Genomic DNA, 18,641 nt, shown 5'->3' with positions numbered 1-18,641 from the left:
ATTTTTATTAATGCATGATTTATTGTTCATTCTTTATGGATAAAAATGATTCAGATCAAATTCGTTTAACTAGTATGAGCGAATATATTCAGCGATTGCCTTTCCGATTTCTGCATTTTGCACCATAAGATTAAAGCAGATACAAACAAACATGTAATGACTAATATCCTTTCCTTCAAACACATTACAGGGGGTGGGAAGGGAAGACATGTGAATGAAAACAGTTGAAAAATTTATATTTTCCTGAGGATGCACAGATTATTGTTGTTTTTATACTTTTTTTATGTTTTTATTGTTGATATTTGATTTCATCTCAAACAAATTCCTTCACCACCGATTACGGGTTTCAGCAGGTAATGTACATTGCATTGTGTTGTATACTTCTCCGCCTGCATGCTATGAGGCATTTTTATAAAAGGGGGAAGTTTCCCAATATTTAAATCAATTAATAATATTAACATATTAAAAACAACAATTGAAAATAGTTTTTTTTAAATAGCAGTATAAAGACAATAATAGTGCATTGACTTGACATATCAACGATATAAGAATTAGATCGGAAACGGGGGGAAACTGCAGAGCCTCGCATTTCCCCGTTTCTAAGCCTCATCCTTATATCGTTGATATGTCAAGTCAGTGCACTATTATTGTCTATGTAACGAGAAATGGCGATAAGAAGCTAAATGAGGGTCAAAAGTAGGAAACAAAAAGGTAAACGATGCAATATAATAAGGTCTATTCAAAGGTCAAAGTTAGAACGATCATATTACGTCAAAAATGAAAATACAACAGCTACAAGTCAATGCGTACATACAATAAATACTGAGAAAACGAAGCCTTAAAACAATGTAATCGACATCATCACAGTCTAATTATGGTGACCCAGGGTTGCCCCAACCATTTGTAGGAAAAATCTAGTTGACTGTATAGTAAATCACGAAAACATGACTAGACACCTCTAAAGAATTCAGTGGAACCTACCTATAACACCATCAGCATATACCGAGTTTTTTACGAAATATTAAAGAATAATACTTACAAATCTCGGGATCGTGTTTTTATCGAGTTTGATAACGAAATTAAGTGTTTTTTCCTGATGAGAGTCACCCTGAACTTTGCTTTAACTGCAGGCTCGTCAAAACATGGGAATACTTTTCTTGCATAATATGGCGCCATTTGTGTCTGGACAACATAACTGAAAACACATAAATAACAGTAAATAATTAACAAACCTTTAATTTATTTACTAGTAGTTCTTGTTATATATTGTCCTTATTATTCAACAATCCTGATATAAACTATAAAAATGGCTATTCTTATTAGGTCAAAACAATATTGTTCTGATAGTGGTGATTGCTGTGTGCAACAATATAAAGCCAAATGTAATTCAATCAAAAGTGTCATGTATTTGAAATGATATAATCGACCGTCTTGGGTTTATAGATATTTGCTATTTATTTGGTATTCTATACTAATAACTTATCTTATTTTTATTTACATTGTATCACTTCCACGTTGATATGAGGTTTGAAAAAGTCCGCCCAATTTAGATGTAATAGGTCCACGGAACTCAATAAAAACAGAATACTTCGACCCGCTCACTAATTGTGTAGTTGTTTTCAAAATCAGGAACTGCTTGACCGTATCAAATTCTATTGTAGGAATAATTTCACTCTGTCCAGGTGACATTGGTTGTATTCTAACAGATGTAATGATAAGTTTGTCGCTATGTAGAACTATTTCGTTTGTTGATCGCTTGCATTCCATATCAATCCTAACTTTCCCAATAAAATAGAAGTTTGATGCATTTGTTTCATACATAAAAGGTTGAAGTTCTAGATCATATAGATATGGATATAGATTGAGCGGTAAACGAGTACTTTGTCCACGATCAACCGGCGTTATGGTTTCTCGTACAGGCGTGGGTTGCCTCCCTTCTCTATAGCTGCCATATTGGGTTGTTCTGGGCGTGGTATATCTCCCCTGTCTATAGCTGCCATATTGGGTTGTTCTACGCGTGGTATATCTCCCTTGTCTGTAGCTGCCATATTGGGTTGTTCTACGCGTAGTATATCTTCCTTGTCTGTAGCTGCCATATCGGGTTGTTTTACTATCTGTAAATAATCATATGCTTGTCGATATCATTTACATGTTTATTAAATATTTGAAAATAATTGTACATTATCTACGTTGATAGCATATTTGAAGTGTTGTTTTGACGTTAAAGGAAATGGTGATGTTGTTTTTTTTGTAGGGACGATTTTAATGGTTTAAATCATTTCGTGGACACATTAACGGATGAAATCACGAGTTAATTGACAGTTATGGAATATTTGCTACAAAGATGACGATCGTTATAAACATTTGCCGTTATCCCTATCCCGTCCTCCTTACGCCGAATGTGATCCAACGGGTTAAAATGTTACAGAAACAGTCGTAAAATCTGATATTACTAACCAAGCAGGTTTTAAGTTCTAATTATAACAGCCAGTTGTTGTTCTTCTGCAGTATGTTCGTTAACAATGATTTTTTGAGACACACACATATCACCTGTGTCCCAGGTTGGTACCTCCATGTTAGGACATATCACCTGCGTCCCAGGTTGGTACATCCATGTTAGGATGTAGAATTTAACCAGTAGTTTTAAGTTTGCAATTAACATATACTAGTCAACAATAGAAACGATACACAAGTTTGAACATAAAATAAAATAAATTGGACGAACTGTTAAACTATTAAATGAAAAACATTAGTTTGCAAAGCACATACATATGTTTTAAAGTATCTGAACAATTTGGAAAGATTAAAAATATCGTGGCATTACAAAAGTTTGCACTGAATTTTCAAAATGAGAATTAAGGATTCAAATGGCTGCCAATGCATTTAAAATTTTAAGCAGACCAATATTATGTTTACAGTTTTAATAGATATAGGAAGATGTGGTGTGAGTGCCAATGAGACAACTCTCCATCCAAATAACAATTATAAAAGTAAACCATTATAGGTCAATGTATGGCCTTCAACACGGAGCCCTGGCCCACATCGAACAGCAAGCTATAAAGGGCCCCAAACTAGTGTAAAACCATTCAAACGGGAAAACCAACGGTCTAATCTATATAAAAAAAAACAAGAAACGAGAAACACGTATAAATTACATAAACAAACGACAACTACTGTACATCAGATTCCTGACTTAGGACAGGTGCAAACATTTGCAGCGGGATTAAACGTTTTAATGGTACCAAACCTTCTCCCTTTTTCTGAAACAATAGCATAACATCACAACATAGAAAAACACACGATAAAATATCAATTGGAAGGCTTAACTCAATCAAAAAAGTTCTTATATCGGTTTAAGAATTTTTGATTTTATGTGTGAAAATACAATTTTTTAAATAACACAAAAATCACGTAGTTGCCTTAAATCAAAGGTTTTGATAATAAAGTAGCACTCTGTAAATAATAGACCAATTCGGTATTTATTTACTTTGGTACAGTGTATTTAATTTCATTATATATTGGAAATATATTGCCTTGTATCGTTTATATATTGACTAAAATTGAGAAAGGAAATGGTGAATATGTCAAAGCGACAACCACCCGATCATAGAGCAAACAACAGCCGAAGGCAACCAATGGGTCTTCAATGTAGCGAGAATTCCCGCACCCGTAGGTGTCCTTCAGCTGGCCCCTAAAATATGCATAATAGTACAGTGATAATGGACGTCATACTAAACTCCGAATTATACACAAGAAACTAAAATTTAAAATCATACAAGACTAACAAAGGCCAGAGGCTCCTGACTTGGGACAGGCGCAAAATTGCGGCGGGGTTAAACATGTTTATGAGATCTCAACCCTCCCCCTATACCTCTAGCCAATGTAGAAAAGTAAAAGAATAACAATACGCACATTAAAATTCAGTTCAAGAGAAGTCCGAGTCTGATGTCAAAAGATGTAACAAAAGAAAATAAATAAAATGACAATAATACATAAATAACAACAGACTACTAGCAGTTAACTGACATGCCAGCTCCAGACCTCAATTAAACTGATTGAAAGATTATGTCTTCATCATATGAATATCAGGTACAATCCCTCCCGTTAGGGGTTTAGTATCATACTATCATAAAATATATGAGAAGAACATAACCCGTGTCATGCCAACAACTGTTTTTTTAGAAGTAAATGTGTTTAGTTCCGATGCAAAGACCCTATCAGTGAATCAATGTTAAAGCCAAAATATGCAATCTTTAATGACCTGACAACAGTATCGTAACTATATCCCCTTTTAATAAGTCTATTTAAAGGTTTTGTTAGTTTCTGAGGAGAATACTGACATTTTTGTGCTTTATAAAGAATATTTCCATAAAATTTTGGATGTGAAATACCTGAACTAGTATATATTATCAAATACACATAAACGTTTAGGTCTTGACATTGAATGAAAAATATAAGTAAAATCTCACTTCATTTGTTCGAAATACATAGACTTTTTGATTGTTTTAACAAGGTCTGACAGAAGTTTCAAAAATGAGGAAATCAGTTTATATTTCGTATAAATAAATGCATAGTTAAAGAATTATTTTAGACTAAGGGTTTAGATAGGAGTTTCTTATAATATGATATATATCATATTAAACCAAACATGTTATTCACTTTAAAAAAAACTTCTATTAGGAAAGCTGAACCCTACACGTTTTCAATAAAAACACTGTAGCATTTTATGTTTTGCTTAATTATAAAAAAAGAAAATGTGGTATGATTGCCAATGAGACAACTCTCCACAAGAGACCAAAATGACACAGAAATTAACAACTATAGGATACCGTACGGCTTTCAACAATGAGCAAAGCCCATACCGCATAGTCAGCTATAAAAGGTCACGAACTCAATTTAATCCTTCACATTTTAGGTAAGATGAAACAATTTCTAAAGTCTATAGTTCATTGTCATATGGTTTGATTAGACCAATAATGAATGACAACACAACAAATACAAAGGGGTTGTTGTAGGACGTCAATAGTTCACGTGTCGCACATTATAAGGACAAGTTTCGTGGACATCAAAATGACGATAATGTCTATTGCAACCAACTACAAAACTAAACGATCTCCATGTACCGACAATGAACTATAGACATTAGAATATTAAGTCTGTGAACATGAGAGTGTTTCAATAGCACTACAAAACAAGAGGCTGTCACAACGACAGCAAACCGGATTTATTAACATTTATTTGTGTCCTGGCAATATCACAAGAACCATAACTGATGAACAGTAAAAGTCAAAATCGTCAAAATAAAATTTGACCTCCATTTTGTCATCAGTATCAACATATTAAAATTTGAAAGAGCATAGGTTGAATGGTTCATTAGTAAATGCAACAACATGAATGGAAACGCCATTTTTTATCTTTCAAGAACCATAACTCCTGAACGGTAAAAGTCAAAATCAACAGTATCGAACTTGACCTCCATTTTGTTATCAGTAACAACATATCAAAATTTGAAAAGCTTTGGTTGAACAGTTCATGAGTAAATGCACGGACACGACTGGAAACGCCATTTTTCAATCTTTCAAGAACCATAAATCCTGAACGGTATAAGTCAAAATCGTCATTCTTGAACTTGACCTCCATTTTGTCATCAGTAACAACATATTAAAATTTGTGAAGCTTTGGTTGAACAGTTGTGTATATGCACGAACACGACTGGAAACGCCATTTTACAATCTTTCAAAAACAATAACTCCTGAACGGTAAAAGTCAAAATCGTCATTCTTGAACTTGACCTCCATTTTGTCATCAGTAATAACATATTAAAATTTGGGAAGCTTTGTTTGAACAGTTCATGAGTAAATGCAGGGACACGACTGGAAACACCATTTTTCAATCTTTCAAGAACTATAACTCCTGAACGGTAAAAGTCAAAATCGTCATTCTTGAACTTGACCTCCATTTTGTCATCAGTAACAACATATTAAAATTTGGGAAGCTTTGTTTGAACAGTTCATGAGTAAATGCACGGACACGACTGGAAACTCCATTTTTCAATCTTTCAAGAACCATAACTCCTGAACAGTAAAAATGAAAATCGTCATGCTTGACCTTCATTTTGTTGTCAGTAACATCATATTAAAATCTTAAAAGCTTTGGATGAACGGTTCATGAGTAAATGCACGGACAACATTTGGTTGCCGCCAGACCGCTCGACCGACCGCCCGACCGACCGACCACCCGACAGCCCGCCGTACATCCCCAAATCAATAACCGACATTTTTGTCACAAAAATCCGGTTAAAAACGGACATCTCATTATTGTATCGATATAAGAATTAGAAAAATATTGTTTGACATTACCTCTGTACTGATTAGAATGGCGCCAGGAAGATACTTCTGAAATGTTAATAGAGCGTTCACTATTTCTTACATAAATTTAAAATATTTTGCTTTGATTTTTAGTTGTGATTAAAGCAATGATTATTGTACATGTTGTATCTTCAAAAACTTTAAAATCATTGAAACAAAAATTGTAATTATAAATACATACATCTCATAAGCATAACAACTTTTTTTTCTTTTAGCGATCTAGAAATGCAAAGCATAACATTTCTTTTTTTCAAATTTAATTGTCAAGTGATACTTCAACTCATCTTGGATCGAAGTGGGGCACGGTTTGTTAGTAATTAGATCTGAATGACTTGTTAAGGGTGTATATTTTCAATGTGAGAGATAGATAATGCAGTATAATCAACAGTGATTAACGTCTATGTAACATAATATTACCTTGTGATGATTATATAACGGCAAGGATGAATTTTCGCAAGTTTAAGGAATAGAATAAAGTTATTATATGATTATGATTATGTGAACTGCGTGTTTCGCAGATTTTAGTTATGTGCATACATCGTGTTTTATAGACTTTTGTTTGTCTTTTCGTCTACGGTCGGTTTGTCAGTGTAATTTATAATTTAAGTACCAGTAGTCTACTTCTTTCAAAGTTGACAGAGGAGGACAATGATCACATTTTCACCTTTAAAAATTTCGACAAAGCATTCATTGTAGATCGAGGTTTGTAAAGTAAGTACAAATTAATATGTAATTTTACCACTATTTCAGGTTGGCCTTTAAACAAGTTTTGCTTCGAGCGTCTCTGATGAGTCTTTTGTAGACGACACGCGCGTCTGGCAAATATATAAAATTTGAATCGTGGTATCTATGATGAGTTTATCTGAAACATAAGTGTGTCTTACCTTTCTTCCGGTTATGATGACGTCGGTGTCGGTTATATCGACGCCCATTGACTTCTTGAAAAGAGAAATATGTTCAGAAAAAATATTATAACGATATTTTAATGTTATTAAATTTTTTAATTGTTAGATAAAATGGCGTATTCTCGAATTATCCACGGCTACATGTATAACAGCAAACTGGTTTTTTTTCATAATATGATTTATGTTTTTAATCATAGAGTAAAGACGAGTTTTCCAGCTCTTGTTGATGGAATAGAATTTTCCAGTCGAAAGGGTGTTTTTTTTCACCAATAAAATAAAACGGCTACAATGAAATAACTAAGTGTGTGAACAAACAAAAAACAATCATTGCAACTTGAAATATCAAACAAATACCTTGTAGGGTCAATGCCACTAATATAAGCAAAAGTAGAACTTTCAACATCATAAAATGTTAACCAATTGTCGCTTTGATGTCCAGAAGACTCCCGTAATGACTGAAATCAAAAATAATTTGTCATGTTTGTCAAAACATTTTTATAAATTATAAAGGAGTCATTTTGGCAATGTTTGTTAACTAAATTCTAAAATAAATCTTAGCATTAATATACCACCAAATATTCTTAACATATTCACTATATTTACTAAGTTTAAGTCTGGCAGATATAAATATTTAATTAATAATTCAAATTTTGTATTATATAAGTATAACAATTACTTTTTCAAATTAAAATTATCAAAGGCCCCAGGCTTATCATTTGAGACGCACGTTTTGTCTACACACGACTCATCAGTGACGCTCAGGACAAAATAGTTAGAAAGCCAAACAAGTATAAGGTTGAAGTGCATTCTCCGGCTATTGATTGACTTTTAAAACTTTAGCAACACATGTCTTCCTCGTAAACTAATGATGTAACTTTTTATTTAAATTATGCTTTCTTAAATGTCGCTATGCAAATTTACATGTTTAAATTCAGAAAAAAAACTTATTGATATGTAATCACCTTACACATGTTTGTACTTTTGTCAAAAATTGTAATTAAATATGCACAGACAAATATTTAACAAGGATTTTTTAATCGTTGAATTGTTGTGTAGGATGTTTGACAACTTCTTCTATTTAACTTATTATCATAAACGTAAATTAAGTAAAGAGAATAAAAGTGCATTGTCGATAAAAGATTACAGAGTTTTACAAATAAAATATGTTTTCTGTTACAAGCTGGGTATATTTTTTTTATATGTATGCTGCATAAGAAGCCAAACTTCTAATTGGTTGAAAACTATTGATAGGCATTCCATATTTTATTGTATGCCCAGACAACACGTGCTTCCCGTGACAATATAGCAACAATGCATAGGAAAAAAACCAACATGTGATATATATGGTTATTCATTGATACAAAATGTGTTTCGGTCAACGCTTTTTCGTCCTAATGCAATTCCAAAAGTAAGCAATACATTCTTAATGATTAAAGGCAACAACAGTATACCGATGTTCAAGAGTCATAAATCGATTGAGAAAAAAGACAAATCCGGGCTACAAACACAAAAAAATGAGGAAAACAACAAAACAACAGAAACACTGAAATGCACCAAAAAACCAAATGACAATGCAACACACACGAATTAGAAAGTAACAATTTCCATTTTCCCGACTAGGTACAGGACATTTTGAGAAAAAATGGTGGATTGATTAGGACATATCGTACTAACGGATCAAACAAGAACAATAAGTCGATAAAAAACAAACATGATACAGTCAGGTGCGTTAAATGATAAGCAGCTCCATCTAGTTGCTATTGTTGTGTTGTATAAAGAATGTTCAATTCGTCGAAGAAATATTTTAAAATAGTGGTGAAAGAAATCAAATAGACATTCAAACTCATACGTGTAAAATAAACTGACAAACCCAGAATGAATAAGACCTACACACAGACAACTATATTCAAATCACAATATTGAAAACGTAAAACTAAGCAACACGAACCCAATCAAGACAGGGTTATACCAATGGCTCCTGAGGATAAAGCAGATCTTACTCCACATGTAACACGCGTCGTGTTTGTTATGTAAGGATAAACCCGGTGAGGTAAAAAAAAAACGTAGGCTTTCTGTAAAATTTCTAGTGGTTATAAATTACGATAATTCACCATCTCAGTTCATGTTTCTCTAAATGTCATTAAATTTCTTGGAAATAACTGCATGATCAAACTCGAAGAGCACAAGTTAGTATAACAAAACTTTTAAGTTGCAATGCAAAGTACAAAGAAAAAAGAATAAAACAGTGCTTTATATTTTACTTGAAGATGAACAATCATTTTAAAATTAACGCGTCAAAGCGTTAATAATAGAAATCATTTGAATTAACTACTAATCATTTTATTTTAAAAAGAGTTCAATTCTAAATAAACCAAATAATCTTAGATTAACTAGTCATCAAACCGTACCTAATTGAAGTCGTATATATCTTTTTCTCACAAAATTTGTGCACATAAATTTTATACCGTATGAGTACACATTTTTGTTTCGTTTGTCAAAAAGAAATTACATACAATTTTAATCAGTCAAAGCAAACATCTTATCTCTGGATTTATTTTCATTGTACATTATACCTTATCAGCGAATACTGGCAATCACAGAGTTCAAGCTCAATGTCTTAAACATGTAGTGTATGAGGTCATGCCTAAACGGTACAGAGAGACAAAATTGTCTAAGAACAAACTTTACAGATTTACAAAATCAAAATAAACATTAAGAATGGATTCGAAATACATACAGCTAACTGATGTTATCCAATAGAATAAATATATGGATGACAAAAATTAAAAATATATCTTCTAAACTTAATAAAAGACATCACTAAAATCATACAATTTATAAAAATGTCTCTATAAAATTAGAACAGGACAAGTTTTGAAGAAAAACAGCTTCATATTAGATAAAACTCGTATTAAATGATAAGCCTAGTCCTTTGATAACTATTAAAAACAATTCATATAACTGAAAATTGTCTACTCAACTATTAAACAAAATTGTTTTACTTTGTACTAAACATACCTTCTCGGTCCTTTTCTAACAAAGAAATGTTCAAGATCATACTAAACTATGCATTGAAATTATGTTGGGTAGGCGGAAATACAAGAAATGTCAATGTACATGCTGTATTGTTGAGCAGCTGGTGCATAATTAAAACTTGCATGTAGATATATAAATAGTAAATCGATGAAATTACATGAAAATATAGTCTGGCAATTAAAACAATTTGCAAACTAAGTACTTTAAGTTAGCTTCTTTTATCAGTGTAAAACTAATTGCCATATAAGTATAGTTATATGCAATGATATATTTTTTGGACACAAGTGATTAGAATTTAGTATGGTTATTTTTCTTTTGCTATCCATATTTTAATAATCATGCTTATTGCAGTACGGGAATATATTTTTGTAATACTAAGTATTGGAGCATATATTTTCGACAAATTTCTTAATCTGTGTAATTGAAAATAACTTATTGGATATGTTTCTCCGTGTTAAGATTATTTTCAATTGTATTATATCTCCTAATATATATATATTATTTGTACATTAGCATGATTACATGACGCTATTGTTTTATCCCGCTCGCTTTTCTTAAAATATGATAGTACTACTTTGTAAAATTTAGTATGGTTATTTTTCTTTTGTTATCCATATTCTAATAATCATGCTCATTGCAGTAAGGGAATATGTTTTTGTAATACTAAGTATTGGAGCATAGATTTTCGACAAATTTCTTAATCTGTGTAATTGAAAATAACTTATTGGATATGTTTCTCCGTGTTAAGATTAATTTCAATCGTATTATATCTCCTTATATATATATTATTTGTACATTAGCATGATTACATAAAGCTATTGTTTTATCCCGCTCGCTTTTCTTAAAATATGATAGTACTACTTTGTAAGGACAAAATAACTTGATCTGACCCAACAAACCTTTTTTCGAAAATGTCATATTGCTTCAACAGACGTAGATGAATTAAAAAAACAGAATTTTGTTCAGATAGTTTGTTAATGAATCTATCTAAAAGAAAACGCCAAAAATTAAATTGCTAGTAAGATTTTCCGTATAAAGATAACTATAAAAAAAAAAAGCAATACTGTAGTTCAAATGTTGCCGCCATCAATTGATATTTTGATAGTCGCAAACACAGATTTTATGGCAACTCAAATCGCTAGAATGAAAAATATCAGTTGTTCGACACAAACTAAAAACCTGTTGAGCTGGTTCGCTCGAATGTGAAACAAAAGCTATTGTGATTTTAGGCTTATTTTAAATATCAGTACTGTGCCCAAGACTATCAAAACTATTCATTAGTGCAATGGAGATATTCTCCTGAGTTATTTAATCTTTTTTAACCTTATAGAGTACAAATGAAATATCTGGCAGTTACTGGCATAAGGCACGTTTCAAAAGTAATTGTTATTAATTAAATAAATGCATGTACATTGATTGTATTGTAACACGTTACGTAACTTTATTACATATATGTACTTCATTTTTGCGCCTGTCTCAAGTCAGGAGCCTTTGGCCTTTGTTAGTATTGTATTATTTTTACTTTTAGTTTCTTGTGTATAATTTGGAGTTTAGTATGACGTCCATTATCATTGAACAAGTATATATATTTTTTTAGGGGCCAGCTGAAGCACGCCTCCGGGTGCGGGAATTTCTGGCTGCATTGAAGACCTATTGGTGACCTTCTGTTGTTGTCTGTTCTGTGGTCGGGTTGTTGTCTCTTTGACACATTCCCCATTTCTATTCTCAGTTTTATTTAATCATTTATTAGTCACTGTTTTAGTAAGTACAAATAAATGAGAAAACATATAGCCAATGTCAGCCATAAGTCAAGATTACACATATGCTAATATGTTTAATATAAATAGCATCACACTATTTTCTATTAACTAGAAAACAACAAATAATACGAATAAACCTGTCCAATACAGAAGACAATACTTAAACGAAACAAAATTGTAAGTTCTGTTATTCACCAACAAAAAGATAATATACTTGTTGACTATATGGTATAGGTTTTGCTCATTCTTGACTGCCGGAGGTAGTTGCTGTCATGTTTGTTTTTCGTATAAATGTTAATTTGCATGTAAAATATCCCATAGAATGTGATTCCGTTTATTAGTCAAAGGGGAAAATACAACTCCTTATCACTGTTGATAATCACATTCGGTAATGAAATGTGTACCCCAGAATAGTTTTGGACAGTATGCCCTAGAACAAATTCGTGCAGTGCTATCTAAATGCAAAAGAAAATTAAATATACTAAAGTTTGAAAACAAATCTACATGTTTACCTTCAGAAAATTATGTAAGAGTTGAGTAACCTTGCACAGGTGTGTAATTTTATGGAAAACTTGTAATTGAATATGCACAGAGAATAATTGTACATGTATTTTTTTAATCGTTCAGTTATTGCGTAGGACGTTTCACAACGTCGACTATTTTACTAACAAACAAACACGTAATATTACTTCAGATAATATAAGTGAATAGTTAACAAAACACTGCAGTATAGATAAAGAAAGGCAGTATAGCACGTACCATATATTTTATTTCACAAGCTGAAGTCAGGAACCTCTGACAATTGTTAATTGTAGGTTTTTGTTAAATTACGGTTCAGTTATATGATGTATTTGTTTCGGAGTTAAATGTGACGTCCATATACTATTAGAACAAATATGTGTTTAGGGGCCAGCTGAAGACCACCTGTGGATGCTGGATTTTTCCCCTCAGAAGGGGGGGGGGGGCTTTTTGTGGGGGAATCTGGTTGCTTATATAGGGAATCACTGAAGCGTGACTGGAGCGGGCCCCCTCGTAGGCAGTCAGTGGGCCCCAACTTATGAAAAATTCTAGATTTGCCAGTGCCCCTGATTGACACATTCCCAGTTTCCATTCTCAATTTTTGTTTTAAACTAAAGAGAAGATACAAAGGTATGATAGGAAAATTGAATATTCTAGTCAATTAAGATTGGAGTCGAGTGCACCCGCACATGCGGAGTTCGAATTCACAACCTTAGTGTTGACTGTTCTTCCTTGTATCGTTACTGGGGTAATCAAAATCAAATATCTGAAGTCAACTGAGAAAGGTTACAACATTGAGCGGAGTAGATGGACTGATAACAAGATTATTATTTAAAAAAAGTGAGAGCAGTATACGTCACAGAACATTGCCAAGTTGCTATATATTAAAAAGAAGATGTGGTATGATTGCCAATGAGACAATTCTCCACAAGATATTTCTTGCTTACTTTTATGTTGATAATGACTAGATTATACCAGTACTGAATTTGTTTAAGATGCGAAAGAAACAGAATGGATATTTGAACTTATAAGTAGAATACAAACTGACAAAACAATAACTGAAAACGGAAATAAATGACCAAAATACAAATAACATTACAAAAAGCACTGAATAAGAAACGGTGTGTTTTATGTCCAAGGATTGCTAAAATTACTTTGATGCATCATTGAGTAGATAATATAAGTAGACTTGTTGTTTGGAAGCACGATTTTGCTGCACTGCCGGAGACCATAAAAACTATTTGTTAGTGCAATCGAAATATTATTAGGAGTTCGTTTATCATTTGTAACCTGTTGCAGTTACTGATATCACTTCTTATTTATTAAAAAAAAGCATGAACATTGATTGTATTGTAACAAGTAACTAAACTTTATTGCATACATGTACTTCAATAGCCACTTTAGTAGGTACAAATAAATCATAAAACATACCATACAGCTAATGTACGCCATCAGTCAAGATTGCAGAGACGATATCAATATAAACAGGGTTACCGCTGGCGGTCGCCATTTTTGCATATTGAAAAAACAAATGAAAATTGTGGCGATTAAGTATCATAATTTACAAAAGATTTTGCGAAAGAAAGATAAAATTTCAGTTCAATTTTTTATCCATCTTGTATAATTTTTTCGGGTTTCTCAGACTTAACCTGATCATACAATATTCGGAATTTGCCTTGAACTCATTACGAGTTGACAGAAAATCAATAACTAGCTGATTGCATTTTATAGATGTAGGTAGTAATAGACTAATTAATAAAAGTGTTGAATGCATTATTTTACGAAATGATGTGTTCAAATGGCGTCACATGTCATCTAATTAAAAAAGATTTTAATTACAACTTTCCAAGGCACGTGTTTAAAGCATAGTTTTTCGTCCCTCGTTATGTTTATTTTCACAATTTCGATGGCTCAGGAAAGACAACTGTTGTTATGATGAGAACTGTTAAAAAGCAAAAACAAAATCTGATTTAAACATTTGCCTTTTAATTTGATAGAAATAATTTATTTGAAGTGGGTACCACTACCAGTACTTTAAATCGTTTTGGCAATGCACGTGTTTCAATTATAGAAACATGTCTCGAAAATTTCAACAATCAGTACGATCGAGTACAGATACAGTCTATCAGACATGGGGTAATCGTAATCAGTAATCGTAATCAGCTGTAATCGATTACATTTTGCAGTGTAATCCTATGTAATCAGTAATCATGCAATTTCTGATTACATGTAATCGTAATGTAATCGATTACATGGCAAAAACAGGTGTAATTGTGATTACTTTAAGATTACATTCATATGATTACTTGTTGATTACAAATCTTGTATATATATATGAAAATAATTTTTGATATACAAGATGAAAATAAGAAAATGTAAAGCTTGAATGAAAAATCATGAAACTAGTATTCCCAATGATGGGACCTTGTTTAATGTGATAAATTGTATAACAAGTTTGTATAACCAAGTGTTTTATTTTGTTAACAGTTTACTAAAGAAAATTGCCTCTCTTATATTTCTTTGTGAGATTGAGCTCTTATGATACAAGAATATGCCTTGAAAGCATTTATTTTCTTTGATTGAAAACTTCTGATATTAACTCCAATCTCATAAAAGTTTACCCAATATTTTTACATAACTACATTGAAATTCAAATGCAGAAAACATTTAGTTCCTCTTTGACTGTGATGGTCGACATAAATAAATGAGCCCACTTAATTCAAAATGGAAGTTAAAACCAGATTTCATTTATTGATTTTTTTTAGTTTTCCATGAATTTGTGTATAATATGTGCTTTCCAATTTTTATTATTTATTAACTTTGAGTGTAACGACTCATCAGTATAAACAAGTACATGTTCAATATATACATATGACATAATATTACAAACAATATGCATAGTGAACAATAGCTGATGTCAGAAGTTTCATCAATACAAAATATCTTTTATTACTCTAAACTGTTTCTTAATTTAAAGAGAAATGTATATACTTTCCAAGTTACAAAGCTGTTTTGTGCTTTCACCTGACATAATTCTATTAATTAGATTAAAAATTTATAAAATTTAAAAAAATAATGACAATCAAGCACTTTTAACTTTATTGATATTGTTATAAAGACAATAAAATTTTAATACCCAAGCTCACCTATTGTTTGTTAAAAATTAGGAAGTAGTGATTAACACCTGTAAAAACATTCATGGATGTGTCAATTATGTCCCAACAGACAATAAAACTATACTTAATTAATTTTTTCCTTATTTGTTCAAGTTTTTTGTTAATTATGGGGTTGGTTAAAATTTGTAGAAATAAAATCAAGTTATATCTTTTACATAGAGAAATCACACTTGTCTATAGCTATTTTATCAAATACACATGTTACACTGTACTTGTCTTTATTCTTTTAAAAAACATGAATAAATTAAGGCTTTACAAAAATCACCAAAATTAGCTTTTTTGTGATAATAAAAAGTTATAAAAAAAACTTTGTTATTGCAATATACAATGTAATCATAAGTAATCAAAAGTAATCATGATTACTTTAAAGAAAAGTAATCTAATGTAATCGATTACATATGAAATAGGGTGTAATTGTAATGTAATCGATTACATTTTATTAGCAAAGTAATTGTAATTTAATCGATTACATTTTAAAGTAATCGACCCCATCCCTGCAGTCTATATGAGAATTTTACTGGTTTGTTATAACATAATTTATTATTCTGACGTGCATTTATGGTTGGATAAAATCTGAGCTTATTTACAGATCATATATTCTTTTTCGTTGTGTAGTTTAAAATATGTAACTACCCAAAGCGTGCATTTTAAACTAAAATAAGACATCAAAAGTAAGATACACATATTTTATATATATATGATTCATCAATGTATATGTCATGTACAATTGTTGCACTTTTGTACAGGTTATAACATGCACAATCATATTGTACATGTTATAAATTGTACAATGCTAAAATACAAGTTATAACACGTACAAAAGTACCTCGTACATGTTATTACCTGTACAAAATATTGCTTAAAAATGCTTTTAACCTGTACAAAATTTGAAAATGATAACAAAGCAGAATATACATCATTGTACATGTTTGGTTGAAATTGATTGAATAATAAAGAACAATAATCAAAAGCAAAAGAAGGGGGATTATCTACAGCATGCAAAAAATACTACATTTTCATAAATTTTAGAAGCAATATTTGTTTACTTGTTGTTACAAAACAGAGACATGCGACACTTTAAATGCACACAAAATTAGTTCTTCTACATTAAAATCTACAAGACTTACAACTGCCTTTCTTACACTGACAATGCACAAAACCTTTCCCTCCGCTCAATACTAGTTTACCCACTATCTCTCTCACACTCATATCACTCACTTAGACTTCAGACGCATTTAAATTTGCAGTTGCAAAATAATTGAACCTGGTTTCTACTGAAGAATCCGTTTATTTGCTCAACTTCAGTTCCAACTTTATAGCCGCCATGTTCATTCACATTCATCACCACGCCTTTTATGTTTATCGAATCAGCATGGCCCCTATTAATAGACGAAATATGGATGATAATTTCTTCACCTTGGGAGAGAACATTTACTCTAGGTTATGAGATTTTTTTGTCAAAGCATCAGGTTGTGTCTGATGGTCAGAAAGGGCCCTCTTTATTTCATGCTTGATGTCAAAATTTGAAATTTCAGATAAACCCTCACTAGTATTGACAGCAGTAATAACACCTCCAGAAAGAGCCCTCTTAGCTTAAGAAAAAGCCCGGTGACCTATCATTTATCAATTTTTTTCATCATATCACAATATATACTACATTTTGGCAATGTATGAACAAATTCTATCATTTTTAATTTAAACGACCATTACACCTTCAGGTATAAAGTAATCATAAAAATTATTTATCTGGTCATTAACTGTATCAAAACGATTTCACACTAACATGAATGGACAAAAACAAACAAAATATGAAAATATTATTGAAGTTCATGGCATCCTTTGTAATGATAGAAACATATTTATTTTCAAGTTTTGAACAAGTTAAAACCATTTTTAAGCAATATTTTGTACATGTTGTAACATGTATGAGGTACTTTTTTACATGTTTCAACTTATATTTTTGCATTGTACAAATTATAACATGTACAACATTTTTGTACATGTTATAACCTGTACAAAATCACAAATTGTACATCGACATATATATAATATAACGTAAAGAATGCCCTAACCGTAGGGCGCAAACGTCATTCCATTTTATTCTTAATTCCTAAGCGTTTTATCATTTAAACGATACCGTATATTCTTTTTCATGATTTTAAAAACAAACTTTTATTGGATGCGTTCGCATCTTTTTATTTTTAATTGTAAGTGAGTTTTTCTGTATACCAGTGAAACAAAGGAAGTTTTGTCATCATGGAAACTTTTTATGTAATATTTTGTATATAATGAAATGATTATATTATGAGCACAACGATTGTCATAAGTAAAGCAATTACTGCTAACAAGTACGGATCACTGGCGTTTATCTGCTAACAAGTACGGATCACTGGCATTTATCTGCTAACAAGTACAGATCACTGGCGTTTATCTGCTAACGGGGCTTACGGGGCGCCGAATGGGACTCTTGTTGTTTTGTACTCGACATTCAATTTTGTACGGACAAAGGTGAGTTTTGTTCAACAAAAATGAGTTTAGTTTAACAAAATTTGTAGCATACTACAAATCTAAATTTTGTCAAAGATCAGACGGGTTACTGAAGTCATTGAAAGGTGGTATTGGGGAGGAAGATCAGACGGGTCATTGAAGTCATTAAAAGTTGGTATTGGGGAGGAAGATCAGACAGGTCATTGAAGTCATTAAAAGGTGGTATAGGGGAGGAAGATCAGACAGGTCATTGAAGTCATTAAAAGGCTGTATAGGGGAGGAAGATCAGACGGGTCATTGAAGTCATTAAAAGGTGGTATTGGGGAGGAAGATCAGACGGGTCATTGAAGTCATTAAAATGTGTCGAGGGGACGTAAAACGCTAAAAAAA

At 31.7% G+C, this 18,641-nt stretch overlaps 1 protein-coding gene across 3 annotated transcripts in view; it reads right to left on the bottom strand.

Moving 5' to 3' along the window:
• Window positions 1-10,380, bottom strand: part of LOC139495178 (aminopeptidase N-like) — a 32,307-nt gene extending 21,927 nt beyond the window's left edge. Inside the window, exons 1-6 of one of the 3 annotated variants that reach the window (XM_071283373.1) lie at window positions 10,292-10,380; window positions 7,628-7,728; window positions 7,253-7,306; window positions 6,360-6,395; window positions 1,499-2,114; window positions 1,040-1,195 (exon numbers count right to left, since the gene is read on the bottom strand). In XM_071283373.1, the coding sequence (XP_071139474.1) occupies window positions 1,040-1,195; window positions 1,499-2,114; window positions 6,360-6,395; window positions 7,253-7,306; window positions 7,628-7,679 (914 nt within the window). In that variant the 5' untranslated portion in view covers window positions 7,680-7,728; window positions 10,292-10,380. Of the gene's footprint in view, window positions 1-1,039; window positions 1,196-1,498; window positions 2,115-6,359; window positions 6,396-7,252; window positions 7,307-7,627; window positions 7,729-7,949; window positions 7,971-10,291 lie in introns of those variants that run through there. The other 2 variants (XM_071283374.1, XM_071283375.1) reach the window with 2 other exon arrangements.
• Window positions 10,381-18,641: the final 8,261 nt, after the last annotated feature.

Source organism: Mytilus edulis, chromosome 11, assembly GCF_963676685.1.
Source record: "Mytilus edulis chromosome 11, xbMytEdul2.2, whole genome shotgun sequence".
In the NCBI taxonomy this organism is placed as follows: domain Eukaryota; kingdom Metazoa; phylum Mollusca; class Bivalvia; order Mytilida; family Mytilidae; genus Mytilus; species Mytilus edulis.
The sequence above is the reverse complement of the archived record's forward strand: the minus strand, read 5'-3'. Positions and strand labels throughout refer to the sequence as shown.